Source organism: Numida meleagris, chromosome 13 (assembly GCF_002078875.1).
Source record: "Numida meleagris isolate 19003 breed g44 Domestic line chromosome 13, NumMel1.0, whole genome shotgun sequence".
Taxonomy (NCBI): Eukaryota; Metazoa; Chordata; class Aves; order Galliformes; family Numididae; genus Numida; species Numida meleagris.
In genome coordinates this window covers 2563087-2583933 of record NC_034421.1, presented here as the reverse complement: position 1 = coordinate 2583933, position 20847 = coordinate 2563087, and the positions used below count along the sequence as shown (strand labels likewise).

Sequence of the window (20847 nt, the reverse complement as noted above, 5' to 3'; positions counted from 1 at the left end):
AACGGAGGATTAAGGAAAGTGGTCACTTTTGACTCAGTAGGAAAAATCCCTCCATGACGGTAATGAAAGCCGGGATGATATAAGTATCTTCTGGTTCACAATAGCAATTAATATGGTAATATTCTACTATTAAAGATGCTAACATTAAGATGGAATTCGTACACGGTTAAAACATTTAATAGAGGGGAAAATGCATTCCTTGAGCATCAGGTAACAAAGTCAAACGGAGACAGAGGGAGTGAAAGTCTCTTAAAATAACAAAGGCCCCTCTGTAATTTGGAAAGGCTTTGAATATCCCCTTCCTCCTGGAAAGCTCGAGGCACTTTGGGAAGCGGGCAGCAGGGATTCTGGGGGAGCCCAGCCCGGCCTTGTTGGGCACCGAATGCCACGGGGACCCCCTGTGTCTGCCTCGAAGGGCACGCACTGAGATGAGGGCATTGAGCATCGCAGAACCCCGGGGCTGATGGCGTCCAGAGGTCAAAGCTCTGCAAACCTGACGGCCAAATTCAGCTCTGAGCTGGGCTGGCCAGGGCTTTGCACGGCCACCTGAGGGTCCCCAAGGATGAAGGTCCCAGGGCCTCTCAGATCTCTGTCCCAGTGCACATTGCACCTCTTGGCTCTGTCCGTGCACCCCCAGTCTGTGTTGGGTGTCTGATCCCATGCCAACACCCCAAGTCACAGCTGTGCCACTGGACCTGGTGAATTCCCACTTTCTTCAGGGGAAGGAGGAAGGGCTGAGAGGTGCTCGCCCCTGCCCTGTGGGCCCTTTGGTGCTGATGTGATCCACGTGTTTAGCAGAGGACAGATACCACTACATAAAAATACTCTGAGCTGTGCTTTCTAAGTAAGAAACTGGGGGCAGATTAAAAAGTACTGCATTAAACCGCACTCCATGGTTTTATTATTTTTAAAGACTTTTTTTCTCCTTAGCTTTCAAAGAAAAAACGGTCAGGATTTAGATTTGTGCTTTTCAGTAGAATAATGTAAATTGCAAAGACAATGGCATAGCAGGCATGGGGAACCTTTTAACTGAGGGCTAGAAGAAGCCAAGCTACCGGCTGGCTCTGGCAGTGAGTTGGAAAGCGTGGCCCTCGTCCTGCCCACAGCTCTGCTGGCTTCATCACATCAGGCCATCTTCATTTCTTTCTCTAAAATGTAGCTTTCCTTGGCAATATAAATAGTCTTCTGAAGCTTGCACTTTTGCGTAGTTACTTTAAAGGAAATTCTGCTTGACTGATCCCAAGGGCTCATGGAGGTCATCCGAGCCCCAGTCTGACCAGCGCAGGTCCCAGCACCATGCTGCTCCTCCCTTGTCTCCTCATGCAGAAGCTGAGCACAGAAAGCTGCTCCTCCCGGGGTAAGTACTCTCCTAAGCTGGCAGCTGAATCAATGCATCGCACGTTGCCCACCTTCTGTTTTGGCCAAAACTGGAGAACATGGAAAGGAAAATGGGTGTAGGATGGGTCCATGAGGTGCCAATGCTGGTAGAAGTGCTGCTCCCCAGTGCTCCCCCATACGGAGGTTACATCTCTGCAACCGCAACCTACATTGAATGGATTGAGTCAGGTTATCAAAACTGAGAGGTAACTGACCCCGCAGCTCTGTTCCCAGCCCTGCTGCTGCTGCTGAGCTGTGGAGGAAAGGGGATGCTGGGCCCTGGGGTCACCGCCCAGCCTGGACCAGCCCACGTCTGCTGGAGGAGTCCCTCTTCCATGAGCCATCAGAAGAGTTGGAAGAGGGAAAAAGAGCTACTGAAAGCAAGTGGTGGATGCCACTGCGAGAGGAAAAAAAAAGCCTGAAACTTTAAAGGCAGCATTAAAGCGGGGCATGCAGAAAGTGAAGTCAATTAGGCAAAAGAATTGTTTGCTGACGGAGGTCGCCGGGCCGAATTCCTAAAAGGATTCATGAATCGACTTAAAATACCCGTGGGATAGTTTGAGCACAGACTGAGTTACTGAAGGGCAATGCCCCAGATGACCCAGGAGACCCTTTCCAATCCTGCAGTATAAACAATGGTGCTATTAACATCTGCACTAAGTACCTGCCCGGGCGGCCGCGGTGCTCCGGCTGTGCCCGCGGTCCGGCTGTGGGATGCGCTGCGCTCTGACCTCCAGCTGTGAGCTTCCTCTGGGCCCTACACAACCGCGGTGCTTCCTTACCCCTAACCCAGCCCTGCAGACAGGGAATTAGGGAAAAGCCTCGTGACAACGGTAGGAGCAGTGAGAGGGCAAAAAGATCAGCGGGAAAGCCTGGCAGGAACCCTGCGGAGCTGAAGAGAACAAGGGGAAGGCTGGAGGAAATCACTTGCACGGAGCACGGAGAATTCAGCGGGCACTAATGCTGAGGAGGCTCCTGTGGGGAGCACGGCAATGAGCCTGCAGAGCTGGTAGGATTGTGTAGGAACAAAGATGATTACACTGAGGGATGATTACACCGGCAAATGCGTCAGGACCGCAGGAGTCAGTGCAACGCTCTTGGTGATCATCACCATTGGGATGTCCCATCTCTCTGGGAGTGGTGTGCAAACCCTGCAAGGACCACAGACCAAGGAAGGAGCTTATACCGACCGTGGTATGGAAAATTCCTGTTGTTGTTAATTATTTCTCTTTCCCTTCACGTCCCGGAGGAAGCAGTCACCCTGTGGCATCACTGCTCTCCCCGGTGTCATTGCTGGGCGCTGTCCTGCCCCTGGGCGGTGGCGGAGCACTGCTGCATCTTGTGTGGGTGCACAGCTCTGGGTCTAATGCAAAGGCAGAACCTCAGCCCCAAGTCACAGCCACGTAATTCAGGTGCCGAGGATGAAACTGAAAACGAGGTTAGATAAAAACATTCGCTATCAAAACTTAATTATGCACCCACAGGCTGGGGCTCATTATTCATCCTCCAACCTGGAAACAAATTAGCCTAATGAGACTGTGAGTTAAAATGGAGAAAAGATGTAAAGGCTGGAGAACATTTGTGCCTGTGCTCAAGTGTCAAAGCCTGCACTGAGCTCTGAGCTCTGCGTTTGCCACCAGAATTGGGCGATTCCTGCACGTGGTGGCAAGTTCTGCCCCTGGGGGTGCTCAGAGAACTGCAGCTGGTGGTACACAGGGACCTCACACTGCTCGAGCTGTGTGCTGTGAAGCCACACATGGGTCACAGGAGCTGGGGGTGGCCCCAGGACATGGGTCAGAAGGGAACGGGAACCAGACACCGGTGTCACCAGCCACAGCATCAACCCAAGAGGAGAACTCAGCCCAGTGGGGAACACGGCCACAGCGATGTGCAGGCAGTGCGGAGCCACACCTCGGGAGCTGGGCGGATGAGAAATCAGGAACCAACCATGGTTCTCCGTGGGCTGACTGTGCGAGTGTTTAAAGAGCTGAAGGATGTAATTAAATGGCCCAGAAATGTGTAATCACAGCAAGGAAGGCCTTTTGTCCCTCTCCTTCCCTGCAGAATTTGGGGAGAAATGAAATTGCATCACGGGAAAGGAACTGCGTTTAATTAGCAGTGTGGAGCGGCTGGTGCGGCCCTCGCTGTCCCTGAGGTGCCGTGATGCCATACGTGAGCACTGCTTTGGCCACCTATAACGTCACCCATAGAGGACAGCAAGGGAGCAGTGCAGCTTTGGGGATGCTGGGGGCTGACAGAGGCCCCTCGTGATGCACGGCCCAGGGCTGAGCGCGGCACTGGGGGAACAAAGGGTTCAAGCGACCGAGCAAAGCGTGCAGGTTCCGCAAACGGGTCCCCCGGCCCCGCTCAGCCGCTCGCACCGCTTTATTCGCTCACTCCCATCCTGCCGTGCTTACCTATAAACGACCCCTTTATTTTTTATATCTCCCTTTCATTTTTTTCGCCCCTTCTTCTGAGGAAGCCGTAAAACAGGGAAGCCGAGAAGCAGAGCTCTGACTGTACGGCGTGCGCTGACGCTGAGCAATTCTGGGGAATCTGCAGCTCTCCTCGGACGTCGGTGTCATTGCGATGGGGCTCTGAGCTTTTCCTCCCAGGTGAGAGCCCCAATCCCATCCCTGGGGACCCAGGAGCAGCCAGCGGGCACCACGCAGGCAGAGGGGAGAGGAGGACCCGGGGCCACTGGCAGAGCTCTGCACTGCTTACAGTCACTATGGGTGTTTCATTCCACGCTGTCCTGGGGCTCATGGTGCTATGGGGGTGAGGACAACGCAGCCAAGCAGAGCCCCCAAGCACCCCCTCCGCTCTGCTCTTTTGTCTTCGATCTGCAGAGGATGCTCAGCCACCCTGGGCAGAAGGACAACAGCTTGCTGTTTATTAGTATAATTTTTAAAGGTGCCTCATTGTATTTATTTGCTGTGTGGTTAAACATTTATTATTTATATTTAATTTTCCCGGACTCAAAGGGGCATCACTGGTGGCTGAGTGTCTGCAGATTCCGTGCGGCTCCTTCACGCGCTTATTTATGTAACCTTGGCCTCCCCCGAGGGGCTCCGCTTCACTATGTGCCATCGGCCTCTTAATTGGCCTCACAGATCACGCCTTCTCCTTCGGCTCAGCCAGGTCCCCTCCACTCGTAATTTCTAAGATATTAAATGTGGCTGAAACAAAAGAGTTGGGTAAATTAAAGCGGGAAGTTTTCCAGCCCTCCTAAACCTTCGCTTCCAATGCCCGCTCCTGGCCACGGCCATCTGCTGGGACCTTCCCTATGGTCTGGCTGCGTCCTGGGCAGGAGCTGGACAAGACTTTGCGGTGCCTGGCCTCACCCCTGCATCTTTTCAACAGGAACATTTGACGCGCAATAGGCTCCATGCTGGTAGTTCACCTGCAGCGTTGTGAGGAAGCTGTTCCCTCTGTTGGGCACTACAGGACAGGCAGGCTGCTCTGTGGGACCCTTGGTGCAGCTGCTCCCAACCCTTGGCTGGGGGGAAGGGGAGAACCACCCCAGGGCTGCTCTCCTGTCCTTGTGGGTACCGCAGCTTCGGCTGGCTGAAGGGTTGGGTACCAAACTTGCAGGGGCATGGACTCTGGGTTCTGAAATCGGAATTTTCAGAACCAAGGAGATCAGAAACTTGCATTGACTTTTCCTGAGAAGTAAAACCATACAGCGTCATAGAACGGCTTAGGTTGGAAGGGATCTTAAAGACCACCCCATTCCAACCGCCCTTCCACGCAGTGCCACAGCTCAGGCTGCACAGGGCCCAACGCAGCCTGGCCTTGGCACCTCCACTTTGGGGCACCCACAGCTTCTTTGGGCAACTTTCAGTGGCACATCAAGGCAGCAGACTCAGATTCCCTTTTGCAACACATGCTTAGCTGCAGTACTCCAGGTACATCAGGGGACACACCGGACCTGACGGCACTGCCCCCCGCCATTGGTCTGGGTGCATCGGGGGCAACCACCCCAGGCTTTCATCCAGACACAGACCAGAAAGTGTGCTCACAGCTGTGAAACTTTATGTTAGACAACAAGGATCCACCAGCAAGGAGTTCCACATCTCAGTGACAAAGCAAAGAGGTCCGGAGAACTCAACCAAATGGGGCTTCCACCAGGGCCACCCAACGTCTGGGAGAGGAGGATAGATAACCCTGGCCCATTTTTACCCAGTGACGTGACCAACCATTTGGGTGTAAAGCAGAGTTCACTCTTCTGAGTAGAGATACTTCAAATTAATGGTTTTGTAACTTCTCCTTAAAAATCTCCCCAGCTTCAGCTGGAGATACAGTTTGGGAATAAGCATTGTTACGCTGGAGCTGTCACCTGTGAGTGATCACGGACCTAACTGAAGCTGGCCAGCCTATTAAATAAACAGCCAGTGTAAACGAGGGAGCAAAGAAATACCCTTTAGTTTGGTAATGGCTGAAATGATGGAAGTCGGCCCCTAAGCCGGGGGGCACGGGGAGAGGGCTGGAGCAGCAGGAGAGCCAGGTTTCCTGCAGCAGCGTGCCATGGACCAGCAAAGCACTGCGAGCCAGGACAGCCAGGAGAGAGCTTCCCTGGGGAAGAGCGCTGGACGCAGCAGGCTGGATTTGGGGTAAGGAGATTGCAAGCACAAGGAGCCTGCCTTTATTGCATTCAGGGAAACGTGGCTTCCCACTGCTAATAGCTGGGCTAACGCTTGCAAAATAGCCTCCTACCAGAAATCATCCTCCCAGCATCAAATAGCTCGTAATCGCCCCACCGGAATGGGCGACGGTACGGCCTTCTGCAGTGCTTCCTGCGTTCCTCGGGGAACCACCTAATCCTCCATGTTGTCTGCCAGTTTTTCCTCGTCCTTGGGAATTTCACATCTAGAAGAAGCTGCAGCTTTCCGGAGGCAGCGCTGAGAGCGGCGCTGCTGGCGGCTCACAGCGGCGGGCACGGAGCCTCGCCGCCGTCCACAGCTGCGTCCTGGGGCACTGGATGCAGGATAGGCAGATTTCTGCCCCAGAAAATCCCCGGGCTGGATCCCAGCATCCCGCCCCTCCTCGTCCCCTCGCCAGATGTTGCACGGCTGTGCGCTGCCTGCCAGGAGGCGAAGAGAAGAGGGTGATGCACCGGGGTGACATGCTCGATTTCCCTCCAAGATGGGGCAGCCACGAGCACATTTTTCCCGCTGATGGCATCCATGTGTCTCTCCCTCCTCACTGGGGCTCTGTTACGTGCTGGGATGCGACGTGAGCGTGTGTGCACGGCCTGTGCGGGCGGGACGGGGTGCCTGCCCTTCGTGGGCTGTTTAAGAAAAACGCTCTCCCAGTGATCAGTGCCCGCGTGAAGTAGATGTATGGTTTCAATTCTGTCCTTGAGCCATGGATCATTTAATGTTGTCAACACATACACATCCTTCTCAAACATCCCACTGAGAATTTCTAGGGACTGGAGACAGCTGAAAGCTAGCGTTACAGCAGCAGCGTCGCATTTGCTTTCAGAGCCGCGTGCATTTTTTAATACTAAAGCTCTCGTAATTGCTGCTGAATTTCTAAGCAAGTTCTTCAAAGGGGCAGAGGCGCGGGAGCAGCGGCGGCGGAGCAGGGATGGGGTTGAGCTGCTGGGGGCCGGGAGCTGAGCGTGTTGGGGGAGCCCAGCAGAAGGGCCGGGTCGGGACCCCCCAGCCTGGTGCACATTTGGCCATGGGGCGGGTGGGATTTCATGCTGCCTGCCTGCATCAGCAGCGTTTCAGCTCCGCACACATCTCTCCGTGGAAGTCTGCAGCAACATCCTGCTTTGTGCAGCAGGACACTGGCAGGCTTGTTTTCTCGGTGAGCTTTGGATGTGCCTGGAAGCACAGCGAGGTGCTGCGTGCAGGGAAGGTGATGCAGAGGGTGAAGGATTACTGGTTTGCTGCCCATAGAGGGGCTGATGGAGACAGGGCTACACAAAGGGGAACAAGGTGGTTCCTCGGTGTCTCCTGATCGTTCCCAGCTGCTGGGGATGGAGTAGCAGCTGGATAGGGACCAGTGATTTCTGCTTTGGGGTTCGGTGGGGAAAAGAGCCCAGCCCTGAGGATAGTGACGGAGGAGGAGGGTTTGATCAGGCACTGCAGCTCACCCTGCTCACTGCTGACCATGCAATGGGAGGCACACTCCTGGCTGGTGACGGGTGGAGTAGTTGATCTGAGCAGACTTTTCCAACCTTAATGCTTCTGTGATACTGCTCCGTGGTAACATGTACTGGCTGGGATGCAAACCAGAGGCAGCGGGTCTGCTGGAGAGCCCCTGGAGCTGCTGCAGGTGGTGGTGAGGAGCTCCCCGTGTCCCCTAAGGAAGGGCACTTCTGGGGCTGACCCCGACATAGGCAGCTCCCCTGCACCGAGGGGGAGGACAGCAGGGCACTGTGCAGTGCCACGGCCGAGGCACCCGTCAGCCCAATTCCATTTGCTGTGCCCATGTATTCATTATGTTGGCACCTGGTGTAATTACTTTACAACTCCAAATATTAAACATCATTTGTCTTATTCCAGCAGGTCCGAATCTTTATGAATTTTATCTGACGCTTGTTCCTTTCAATTATCTGCCATCAGGAAAAGTTTACCGCTCTTGCAAAAATATCAATTTGCCAGAGGTTGCAATACATTTACTCTCCACCTCTGTAATTTACAAACTCACATTCCATGATTAGAAAGAAAAATGGCTAATAGGAGAAATATTCATGCAAAATCGATACTGAATAAGATGCTGCCACCTTTTGGCTTCACCTAATTCTACATCTGGGCCACATCCGTCCCTGGAGCTGCTGGGGGATGGGGTGGGCTGAGGAGTTGCAGGGATCAGGGTAATATGGGTTGGGGGGGGGAGCTGATGCTGTGGGGTTTGCAGGCTCTAATACAGGGGAATTTCCCATGGCTGCGTGCCTGCAAGCAAAACTTCCCTCTTGCACATCCAGAGAGGCCTGGTTTGGGATGTGGTGAGCCTCAGCACATGGCTGAGGGCGTCACACCAAGCTCTGAATTTGTGAATGCTTCATCTGAGCTTGTGGGCAACCTCCACCCTGTAGCAGTCACTCAGCATGCGACGCAGCGGGACTTGCCACACTGCTGGTCCTGGTAGCTGCTGGACGTGCTCCTTCTTCAATTACAGCTCACTGCAACGGGCTGTGGAACCCAAACATCCGTGTGCTTTCAAACAACAAAAAAAATCTATCTCCCCCCAGAAGCATTTATTTTTTGTAGTAACTATATTCCAAAGTGCTGGGCGTCAGAGCAGAGCAATGGCAGCGCTGCTCCGTCTCCTTGCCCAATGACACCGGGATCTGCAGCTGAATGCCAGCAAGCACGTGATGAAAGCTCTCAGGATTCTGTGGCCGTGGGTTTTCCAGCTGAACCCGCTATTTCTCTCGTATCTTCTCCCTTTGTTTCCTGATGCTGGAGCAGAGTCTGAATTCTGTAATTGCCACCTGGATTTGCTTTGCTGTCTTCCCAAGGAACTTGTTTGAATAAATTGAATTGGCAAATGCATTGTTCAGCCGCAGAGCGTTGTGTCAGGAATAATGCAGGCATTACCAGTCTCCGTGTCAGCGCTAGGCGCGCTCGGGGCCAGCAGAACCCATTCAGCAGAGCTCACTTCAAGCAGCTCCTTCTGTTTCCTCTTCATCCAGAAGCGCCCATTTCTTGGCCGGGTGCTCAGTGCCCTGCAGCGAGAGCAGAAGCAGCCGCCTGCAGCTTCCTTGGGCAGTGCAGGAACTTCCTTCCATTGGGGGATTTTCTGCTCATAGGCAAATCCACTGCCATTTCCTTGTGAAAAGGGAATGCGAATGGACAAGTGGGAACGGTCTGTGCTAATGAGTTGCTAACTCTCTTTCAGCACATGAGCACAGTGCAAGGGACAGCTCTGGCTGTGGGGGAGGTGACTGTGAGGCCATGGGAGCCATGGTGCACCCCAAAACAAACCACAGAATTAGAGAGTGGCTTAAGCTGCGAGGGACTGTAAAGATGATCTAGGTCCAACCCCCTGCCAAGGGCTGGCTGCCCCCATCAGCTCAGGCTGCCAGGGCCCCATCCAACCTGGCCTTGGACTCCTCCAGGGATGGGGCACCCACAGCTCTGGGCAGCAGTGCCAGAGGCAGAGACGTACAGTGGGAATCTCACTCTAGAAAACCACTCAGTTGCTCCTTCCTCTGGGATACATGTAAGCTCCCACAGTGGAGGTGAGCTCAGCGTGCCAAGATGTGAAGTTTTAATTTCTCCAGGGGTATGGGCATGTTCTTTGTGCACTGGGATCCTCCCTCCCTTGACGCTATTGAGCTCCATGTGAGAAACGAGCTCTCCTGTGTACAGAGCCAGCCAGGTGCCACCACCCCCATGACACTGCTGTCCTTCCCAGTGCCAACAACCAGCTGTGATGGCAGGGATGGGAGCCCAGGTCTATCCCAGGGAGCGGCTCTGTGCAGCATTCCCTTGGCTGAAGGTGACCACGTTCCTGCAGGAGACGCAGAACCCATAGGACCCCTATCCTATGGGACAGGGTGGTGGCATCACCTCCTCCACCAGCTGGGTGTTAATGGGATAAGAGCTTCTCAAGTATCACCAAAAAAAAGACTCAGTGGGGGGAATTCAACCTGCCAAGGCCTGACCGGGTTAGCGCAGCCCTGCGGGGTCTGCTTGGCCGCAGGAGGGACCCCGCTGTGTGGGTGAGAAGGGACATGGTGCCACCTCGTGGCACGCGGCTCCGAGTGTCACGCAGCTGTGTCCCTGCTGGGGGGGCACCTTTCCAAGGGGAGGGCCATCCTGTGGGCGCTCCACTGCTGCCCGGTGCCTCTGGAGACGTGGCCGCACAGTGAGTGACGGGCACCAGGAGGTGGGCAGTGGGGACCCATCTCTGGAACACAAGGGACAGGGCTAACGATGCTGCCCCATCCCCTGGTGCTACTATGCAAAGAAGAACGTGACCCAAAATACATCAGTTCTCGGTGAAATGCTTCACTACAAAAGCAGCAGAGCAGTGCACAGGCAGGATTTGGGGCGTGACGGATGGCACCGTGGCAGTGTGTTGGCACGTGGGGCTCGGTACCGGCGGGCTGGGTCCTGCTGTGCAAACCCAACAGAGATGCAGTCGTTATCCTGGGAAGGTCGTCACTGAGATCCTGGTCAATTTCCCACTGTGTCTCTGCAGTGGTGCTGTAAGATGTCAGCGTTTGATTGTGACCAGAAACCACCCAACACTGGATTATTTTTCCACTGCTATTATAAAAATGGCTCAATTCTGCTGGGTTTTGTTTCTCCTATATTACATAGCAACACTGAAGATAGAAAAGCCCTTTCCTTCTTTTCTGCCTGGGTGCTCCAAAGGGCTGGATCTATAGCAGGGGTCGGAGGGGCAGTGGGAGGCACGGTAAGGTTGGGTTTTGCCTCTAGAACACCAAAATCTGCTCTTCCTTAGCAGCCCTGAGGTTTTCCAGGGAGAGCTAAGAGCGGGGGATTAGGAGCGCTTGTTCTCTTTAATTGAAGAAGTTCAGCCTACAAAGCAAAGCTTACCTTCAGTATAACCTGAGGACAGAATTTAACATTCCCCTACAGGTACGTACTGCTGGAAATCACCCAGCAGACAAGGCCCTTTCCAGTTTGCTTTGTCATTTTAGGAAGGGGGGGTTTAAACACGAGACTCTTCTATGGAAGAAACGAGCTCATGCTGACACAATGATATCTGTGTCAATCTGGTGCTTTTCTGGGGAGGTCGCCTTAGGCACTCAGCAGGGATACACTGAGCAGCCCAAGGCCTGATCCAGCCCCGAAGCACAATGGGATTTAGGTGCCTAAATGCATTAGGCTGCTAGGAAAACCCCAGCCTTTGAAGCTTAAATAGTCACTAACAAAAACGAGCTAAAAAGTGAAATAAAATGAGTCCGGCTAACACTGCCGTGCGGGGACTGGATGCTCTGAGTTCTGCACCTGAAACAAAGCAGCAGGAGGTGGCCGTGGGCAACCAGCATGGGATGAGCAGAGCTCCATCTCTTCGGCCCCACCAGGGGTTGCAGGTTGCCCCCCCCCCACCCCCCCGAGCCACTTCCAGCCATCTCCGTTCAAGGAGACTCAGAGGATTCAATTCATTCCCTTCCATTCAAGGCTGGACGTGGCTCTGGGGAGCTTGGTCTAGTGGTTGGCAAACCTGCACTCAGCAGGGGGGTTGAAACTCGATGATCTTTGAGGTCCTTTTCAACCCAGGCCATTCGATGATTCTATGATTCTATGATCTCTTCTGCTTGCTCCTGCCAGCGGGTGTTTGCCCCTGCAGGAATGGTCTGGGCCACTTGTCTGCAGCCATCCTCCTTGTGAAAGTTTATGAAGAAAGCGTTAAAATTGCCTCTCGTTGTTGTTGTTGAGAGGAATTTTAGGACATTAAAAGTTGGAGAAGTCATCTTCATTACTTCTCTTTAAAGTTACTTATGAATTGAGAACGGCTCTGCTCATATTTCTCTTTTATTTGCCATCTCCCCAGGCTAAAGTGTTGTCTATTTATCTTACAGATTAGGTTACTTTTTATGGGGTTCCTGCTATTATATTTCACCTCTAACTTTGTTAGTTTGTGTTTGATATTAAATTATGCTGAATAAAATGCGCAGCTCAAGGACATTTTTCAGCTTCATCCTGAAATGAGGCTCTTAATCCTGTTTCTGGGTCTGCCCCTGTAGCTCAGCCTATGGGGACGGGTTGGGGTCTGTGAGATGGGCAGCAGAGGAGCGTTTGCATCACTGATGAGCTTTGCAGGGGGAAGCTGCAGAGAGCCGTGCCTGTGAAAGCAGTCGGTTCATATACGGTGATTTTGGAGACAACTCCTTAGAAATGAGTTCTAATAATATTGGCATCGTCACAAGATAAGATCCAGGACCAGTTAAATCACAGCCCTGCAACTGGGTGCTCCTTTGGGGATTAGAAGAAGGCGCTGAGCTGTCACTCCAAAGCTGATCATGGGCTCGTTTAACTATGTCATCCCATAAGACAGCCCTTTCAATTATGTCAACCTGCCTGCTCTCCCTAGACTCTAATTTTAGAGCAGCAGTAGCTAATATTCCTGGAAAACTGATCCGCCTCCACAGATCTCTCCTCTCTGTCTGCTGCTGCGAATGGAGTATCCTGTGGGGAGACAGGACTGCTTTACTTCCCCTCCTGTAATAATCCTAATAAAAATAGGTACCATTAGGTTCCTCTGTGTGTGGTCTCTTTAAGACACTTATCTGAGCTATGTAATGGAGATGTCACATCTCCTCCACAGAGGGATCTGGTAGCACCATGGGGTCATTGCAATAAAAATAATATTCTGTTTTAAAAGCTTGGTATGGAATTATGAGCCGAAAAGCAGGATGATGGGATGGGAGTTCAGGGGCCTGGAAGAGGGAAAGGTGAGCCGGGGCCGGCTGAGTATTAACGGGGTCACCGGGCTGCTCCCAGCTAGTGCAGGTGGGTGTGGGGGATGAGGTGGCCCTGGGGACACCAGGGACGGGCAATTGTCTGTGTCCGCTGGATCTGCTGGGGCACACAAGGAGGAGAGGAGGTGGATACCAGCACGCTTTGGCCGCAGGCATCTTGGTTCATCGTAATGCAGCTTGGTAGGAAGGAGCGTGCCTTGCCTTGCCAGAGGGGTAGGATGGAGCCTCCATCCACGCTACGTCTGGAGCCAGCAGCAGGGTGGGACACTGCGTGACAGAGGTGACAGAAGGTGACAGAAGGCCTTTGAAGACCTCGTCTCTCCCTTCTGGGCACTGTTGAGCCCCCTCGGCCGCTGCTCCCCCGCTGGGCTGGCTATGGGCAGCAGCCTGAGGCTGTCCGAGGGTCTGCCCTTCTCTGCTGATTGTCTCTGTCCTTCTCCAGACCAGAGAGCTGTGGGGGCCCTGTTTGAAGGAGCAGACATTCAGAAAGCTCAGGAAGGGTGCAAACCTCTTCCGAGGCGTTTTATTCCCCTCCAGAATGCAGTACGGGTCCAAAGACATCCCACGCTGGTGAGGTGGGATGGACGGTGGCATTTTACCAACTGCAGAGGCACCAAGAGGCAAACCCAAGGGAGACAGGGAGAGGACAAAGAGCCATAAGAGAAAAGCAAATACCCAAATGCTGAAAAGAAGTAGAAGGGGTGGAGAGGAAAGAGAGGAGGGAGGCAGATGACCCCATCCATCCCCCCCAGCGTCACCACTGCGATGAAGGCCCTCTGCAGCTCAGGCTGCACAGCACCCACACCTCCCCCAGATCCAGCGAGTTAGTTACACGTAGCGCTCTGTTCACAAATCCATGTTGGCTGCCCTTAATCAAATTCTGCTTCTCAAGCAATTTCCCTTGCTAATTCCTCCTGAACCAGTTCTAACCCACCTATCCCCCTTGTCGCTAAGCTAGCCAGCCTCTAATCACACGCTGCACTGTGATCCCTTCCCGAGTAATGCGGGGTTCTGCGCGTTCCTCCAGTTCTCAGCAGCCTAACCTGTCAGGAGCAAACTTCTAAAAATATCACTAAAGACCTCGGCTAATTTCTAATCCTCGTTTCTATTAAGATGGCTGCCTGTGCTGCATGGGTTTCCAGACTCGGGATTTACAGACTTCCTTAAGAGTATCTAATCTGTGCATAGCTGTTCCCATTGTCATCCACCAGCGGGCTCCTCCTTCCCACCACTAAACACGATCCTTTTCTCAGCAGCTCTGCAGGCAGTGGAGTGCTGCGAGCCCACGTGCCAGCACCAGCGCCTTCCTCCTGTCCCACTCACCCCACTGCTCTGGGCAAGCCTTCCCCATGGGATTCTGGGGGTCCCGGTCCTCCTGGGCGCTGGGTGGGTGCTTGATATGAGGAAGAATCAGACTCCAAGCAGGGCATGTAATTCTCTTTGTGCTTCCCATGTCCTGGAATATTCTAGAAACAGTATAATGGTGCTGATGAATAAATGCACAGTGAAGGTCTGGAAGGTCCTTGTGTGGCTGGACTTTTCACTGCTGTTTGTATTTGGATATTTTTTGCTGCTTTGTCATGCTTTTCAACACTGCCCCAACCCCAGCTGTCAAAGCCAACCGAGACAAGAACAAAAAAAGTGGGTGAGGCCATGCTCTGACCTCATTCCCAGTGGACATGAAGAAGCAGGCTCAGCTCAGCCAAGGAAATCCTTTTAACCACCTGGCAATGGCCAAGTGAACCTGGCGTAGGTTGCTGTGTGACCGCATTGCCCTTTGCCAGACATGTCTGTGTGCTGAGAGGAGGACCGACTGCTCAGGCTCTCCCTGGGCTTGGGACCACCAGCGTCTGCACCAAACCCAACCTAAGGAAGTGACCACCAGCAGACCAACAGTGTGTGATGGTGATGGAAACATCTACCAGCAGATCAACACTGTGTGACATCTGATGGAAACATCCGCCACGGTTACACAATTCTCTTCTGGGACACAGGCAGATGACAGCCTTAGAAATTCAAAGCAATGTCAATCTGGTTCCTTCAGCTGCTGCTTACTCAGACATAGTGAGGAGAAAATGCACCATAGAAAGTCCAGGACAACAGTGCATTAAGGGCAGGCAGCCAGGAGACTTTTAAGCTGGAAACTTTAAGATGCTCTTTTGTCATGAGACCAGTGGGGATGCGGGACAGCCTTCTGATGGGAATAAAGTTTTAATGTATGTTTGATTTGTTCCCGAAGGGAATTCCACGAAGTAGTTATGTACCAGGCTTCCCCATCCAAGCTCCTGCAGCCATGCCAGGCAGTGGGGCAAGACTCAGCCGGGTCCAGCGCTTTCACATCACTGCCACCCAAGTGGGGACATCCCATGGGGCCGTGTCACGTCCCAGGGTGAGGTGTGAGTGCACCCAGCCTGGACATGGCACACCCAGCCAAGGAGCCCCTGTGCACACATGCTGCAGGTAGGGAGGTGGAAGCACAATCTGAGGGACTGCGGGAGGCTGCAATCTTCTGCCATCGCAGTTGTTCTTCGGAGAAACGGCTTTAGATGAGGATCGTCGGTAACGTTATGAGTCCAGGTGGGAAAACTAATCGGTGTGGGCAGAACACCTGGCTGGCAGCAGTGCTCTCAGTCCAGCCGGGCATGATGCCAGCATGCAGTCACATGAATGCCACGTGGCATTCTCGTGGTTCTCATTGCAGTCACCAACGTCACTAAACCAACAGTCCCCACCTTCGTGCCAAGTGCCCACAGTGCCACGCACCCAGCATCCAGGGCACGCTCAGCGCTTTGCAATAAACCCCCACCCCTATCCCAGCTCCGCGTCCCGCGCCCAATCTGCTCCGTCCCCGCCCCGCCCCCTTGGGCATGACTCAGCACGCCCGCTCCGGCCTCTGATTGGTCCCTCACCCAACGCGCGCCGCAGCCGGCGACGGCGGGCTGGGAACGCCATTGGTTCGCCCCGCCGTGACGTCATCGGGGGTGGCCGGGAGGGCGGGAACGTGACTCAGCAGGCGGCGCGGGGCTGAGTCAGCCGGAGCGCATATAGAGCGTGCGGCACCGCGCCCCGCGGCAGCGCAGCGACATGGAGCTCCCGTGGCTGGGCCGGCACTGCTCGGAGCGGGCCTGCAGGCAGCTCGGTAAGGAGCCCCGGGGAGTTGGGCGGCGGCGGCGGCGGGGTGCGTCGGAAGGGGCCCTTTCTGCGGGCTGTCCTATTTGCTCTGTGGTGCTCTCTGCGAACCGCGTGCTCGCTGGGGGTGGTGGGCGGGCAGCGCGTGCCACTGCGTCCCCAGGGACCAAACCCTGCGCCCGGTGCCATGCTGGGCACCCTGACCCCATCAGGGCATGCTGGGTGGGAGCACGCGTTGTGGCTTCTTCTAGAATGCCTCTTAAACGCGGCACGGGGAAGAGAAATAACGGAGGGCACAGCGCTTTGCTCTGATATGGTGCTAACAAACTTCTGCCTTTTAACGAATGGCTTCTAGTCAGGGCTCTGGCGTTGTCTTTCAGCCACTGCTTTATGACTAATGCCTTGTAAAGAGCTTCCACGTTCTAGGAACTCTGGAGGTATTTATGGCTTGTGTTAGGTCTTACTACTTCTACTAGATTATCACTTAGTTTTATTTGCAACTGTTCATGGCATAATCCAGGCAGCAACAAGAATTGTTTGACTAGGCAAAACCAAAGTCTTGCTTTAGAAGCTGGCCTTCAGCACTTGCACTGTAAAGCAGTCAGCTCTGCTCTATGAGGATCTGGTTTTGTCTTTTCATCTCCCAGACTTCCTTCCTCTGAAATGCGACGCGTGTGGGGAAGTCTTCTGTAAAGACCATATCCGCTACGAGGACCACAGCTGTAGCTCTGCCTACAAGAAGGTAAAGTTCCTGTGCGTGAGTCAGTGGGTGACGCTGCAGGATCACTAAGTCACGCAGGAAGGCTGCTCTGAAACTTGGCCTGTGGTTTCTATAAGAGCAGGTGGAAGAACCACGAGATAGCAGCTAATGATGCAGCAGAATTCCAGCTGTGTGGAAACATAACCTTTCTGAGCTCAGTACTACTAGACTTGTTCCTTTCACTTATCTTGCCTCTTCGCAAAGAGGAATGCTTGGTACTCTCAGTAATGTAGAGAGGCCTAAAACTTCCTGCAGAAGAAATAAATGGAGTAAGTGAGGGAGAACACTGATCTCTGGCTGATGCTTGAGTGCTATGTGATGTTTGGGACTGCAGAATCATATTTAAAGTGAATTTATTGAATATGCTGCTACAAACTCATCTGGCAAAGCACTTGTGGCCTTTTGGATACAGATTTGCAGCTGCCTTTCTGACAATCATCTTTAAGAGAATTAATGAGTAGAACATAAACTTGTGGATATACACTTCATCACCCATGGGTAAGAGGAAGGGAAGGACAGAGCAATAGTTGTGTCAGGCTTCTAATTGGTGTGCTATGTTCTTAGAATGTGCAGGTTCCAGTGTGTCCACTCTGTAATGCGCCTGTCCCTGTACGGAAGGGTGAAGTACCAGATATTGTGGTTGGAGCCCACATGGATAAGGACTGCAAATACAATCCAGCACAGCAAAAGGTATGGGAACTGCTGTTGGAATCTCAGCTGCCTGTTTAATGCTCGCCAGGCTAGGTCTTCTGACAGCAAGACATGTAGGAGCTTGCTGTCCCATCTCTGTTCTAAGGGCAGTTCAGGATTTGTGCTTCAGCCTGGATGTTACCTGGGAAGCTGATCACAGAAAGCAAGCAAACATTACTAACTTAGCATCTTCTGTTATCTAGATCTTCACAAACAAGTGCTTAAAGCCAGGCTGCAAAAGGAAAGAGATGATGAAAGTAGTTTGTGAGCAGTGTGGTGGCAACTTCTGCATAAAGCATCGGCATCCTCTGGATCATGACTGTAAAGCGAGCAGCCACCCCATCTCCAAGGCTGGGTAAGCTGTAGCTGTGGTACTCAGGGCTGAAGCTTCAGAGCGAGTATCAGGGCTTGGTGGGGAGCTCAGACAAATAAGGAACAGTGTAGAGTACTGGTCACTTCAGTTAAATAGCCACTAGTTCTTCTTTGAATCTTGGGCTTAATTCTTGAAAGTCTGAGCCAAGGAAGAGAAGCTTCTTCTCAAATAACTTCATAGCATGACTTTTTTTTTTTTAAAAAAAAGCCCTGGGAACGAGTGCTGGCCAACTGAAGTAGTGTTTGGGGTCTTGATCTAATAACTGGGATCCTAAAGTTTTGCACAGAACCTTGAAGTAACCAGGAATAAAATCCGATAACTTACCAACCTAATTTTAAACTTAAAACACATCTCTTTGCAGGCAGACAAGACAGCCTTGTTCTGTGCAGTAGGAGTGTGAAACTTGTGTGTCAGATGCAGATGATTAAACTGGATGGAAGAGTGAGACTTAAAGGTGTGTACAAGTGGTGCTGAGCCTGGCTGTATTTCTTTGTAGATACGCAGCTCTGAAGCGAGCCTCTCAAGCTGCCTTCAAGTCAACAGGAGCAATTGCAGTGCCATCTAATGGGAACCTTCAGCACAACAGGTATAAGCTGTGGAGTGAGGAAAAGACAAACAAGATTTATAAAGTACTTTTATGTCAACGCAGCATAGCAGTGCTGCTGTCATACATCTAACTGCTGTAGGGCTGGTAGTTGACCTTTGATCCGTACTGGGAACGCAATAGGATTCTGGTAGCATGAGTGAATGCTTGCTTCTCCACACTGCAGGAATTAAAATGGCTACGTAGACACCAGCATTGGGACACAGAGTTGCTCACTGGGGCAGCTGATTGTCTCCCACTGGCCCAGTATGAGGCTTTTGGTCAAGTCCTGGGAAGCTGGTGCTTCATCAGAGTGCTGAAAAGCACAGCAAGCCTCTGAATGAACGGCCTGAGGCCTTCCCTGCCATGGGGTATCTCCTTGTGACTGTAAGTTCTTAGTGGTGTGGCTCTTACCGTGCATTCTTTATGTCTTTCAGGTGCAGATGATAGAAGCTCTTCACATCTGGATCAAACCTGTGTCTACTTCTAAGTTAATCATGTCTGAAGCTCTTTGACACTTTTCTATGCGAGTAATTTATTTTTTGTATAATCTCTTAGCCTTTCAATAAACTGTCACCCTTTCTAAGATTACTTTGTTTCTTTCACGATATTACAGCTTTTACTCAAGAAAAATACTTTAGTCAAGGGAAGTGAGGAGCGGTAAGAAAACTCAAATTAGGCTGAAACAGAGCCAGCTTTGTTTAGGTCAAGCAAGGCTAAACTGGGTCTCTCCTAAGATGCAAGTCTGAAATACAAGCTACTGTCTTAGCTCTCAATCCTTTTGGAAATCAATTGGCACACAATGCAGCATTCTGCTTGACAAACAACATCTATCAATGTGAAGCTAGTTTTCTATAATGTCTCTCGGTTTCTGGATGTTGTTTGAAGTACTTGATTTATAAGGCCATATTCAGTTTTCCTGGGCCCTCCCTAAGCAATTCACTGAAAGGATAGTGCTCACGGAGGCATGCACAGCATAATTCTTCATAATTTATTGCCCCCTAGGTGGGAATCTAGAATGGTGTGGGTATTTCCTTGTGGTTGGGGCAAAAAGGAAAACAAAATAGCTATTAACTGTTTCTTGTTGTGTATAATGAGGCCAAAATCCGGCATTGTCTAAGGAGCTTACTCTTGCTCTCTTCCTGAAAGGCTTAAACAAAGGCATAACAGATATGCAACATCTATTATCTTCATCAGCTGTATTATCTAAAGGCTCTGCTCTTTAAACTGCAAGAACATCCAGCTGCTTAGCTTGGGGCCTGAAGTATTGTAGCTTGATGAAATGGAAATGTGCTGTTAATGAACAGTGCTAATTCCCCAGCTGCGATCTAAGTAGACCTCTCATCCAACTAATTGTGAGAAAAATGCCAAAGCTTACTGATGATGTCAGGGGGTTAAGACCTCAATTTCATGTGTCATTGGAGCTATTCCTCTGCACACTGGGGTTGGTAGGCTGGAGTGTTGGCTTAGGACTAACTGAAGGGTAATTGCAGTCCTGCAAATCACCTGCAGCTATGAGCTTCCACTGCCATTCTGCTGAGATGGGAGGAATAGCAGTTTGTGTAGCAGAAAATGTTGCATTCTTTGACCTGAGAAAACTAATCTTTGATAATACAGCAAGAGATGGGAGCACAACTGCACTTGAAGCGTATACAGTCAACCTTGAGGTTGGCAGCATTTGTGCAAAGACTGTGGTGTGCTTCTTGTTTGCTTTTGGAAAGCCTCAATCCTTACAGTATGAATGCTGCCTAAAGGGAGAGTGTGCATTTATGGGCCCCATAGGAATGATGAATGCGTGGCCAAAATGCTGCGTAGGCCTTTTGTCAGAAAAGGGCATGGATAGGGTAATTTCTTGCCAATAAGTCTGCTACCCCTGTTCACATCCCCCCTACTGGCATTTCAGCTCTTCCAGCGACGTATTTTTTGGAGAATGGTTAAAGCTCTGTAAAGCCTCAGGCTGGCTAAATAGAATACGTGAGGTCGGGATGTCCAAATTACCGCCGCTAATTCCATCCAGCCTGATTTTACGCCGTCGTGAGGTCTACGTTGTGGTTTGGCAACGCCTGTAATACCGCACTTAACCACAGGGTGGCGCAATAGGATGCGTAATGAAATGCTATTCTGAGCAGCCCAAGCACGGAGGGCGCGCTTTCCCCATCCGCGTTGGAACAAAAGCTTCGAAACGACAGCTCTGCTTTTAGACAGCGCCACCTACCGGTCACCCGCTGCGCTCAGCGCCGCCGCGCCGCCCTGGCGCCGCGCTGCTCACAGGGCTTCTGCAATCCCCCCGTGCCCTGCAGGGCTGGCGCCGTGCCCCGCCAGGGGAGGGGTCTGCGGGGGGAGCAGCAGCCGGCCTTGGCCGTGGGGTGGGAGCGCTGTGCGGTGGGGAGGACGTGGGGGCGGTGCTGCGGAGCGTGGTTTGCCTCCTCCCGTTGGTAAGGTGGTGCTGGGAGGCGTTGCCGCCCGCCCACAAGGAAGCGTTCCGGTGACACGTTTGTTTTCTGGAAGTGTCCCTGCCC

The 20847-nt window shown here is 52.3% G+C and overlaps 1 protein-coding gene across 6 annotated transcripts; it reads left to right on the top strand.

Annotated features, from left to right (window-relative positions):
- ZFAND2A (zinc finger AN1-type containing 2A) lies at positions 15767-18916 on the top strand. Of its 6 annotated transcripts, none has more exons than XR_002443286.1 (6): positions 15769-15932; positions 16570-16664; positions 17247-17372; positions 17576-17727; positions 18107-18199; positions 18766-18916. XR_002443286.1 is itself a non-coding variant. In XM_021412212.1 (6 exons), the coding sequence occupies exons 1-6, from the start codon at positions 15878-15880 to the stop codon at positions 18773-18775; spliced, it is 528 nt and encodes a 175-aa protein (XP_021267887.1). In that variant the 5' UTR covers positions 15770-15877; the 3' UTR covers positions 18776-18916. The 6 variants fall into 6 exon arrangements, 4 of the variants coding, with proteins under 4 accessions (XP_021267885.1, XP_021267888.1, XP_021267889.1 ...); XR_002443285.1 differs by having other exon boundaries at positions 18107-18331; XM_021412212.1 differs by lacking the exon at positions 18107-18199 and adding an exon at positions 18242-18331 and having other exon boundaries at positions 15770-15932.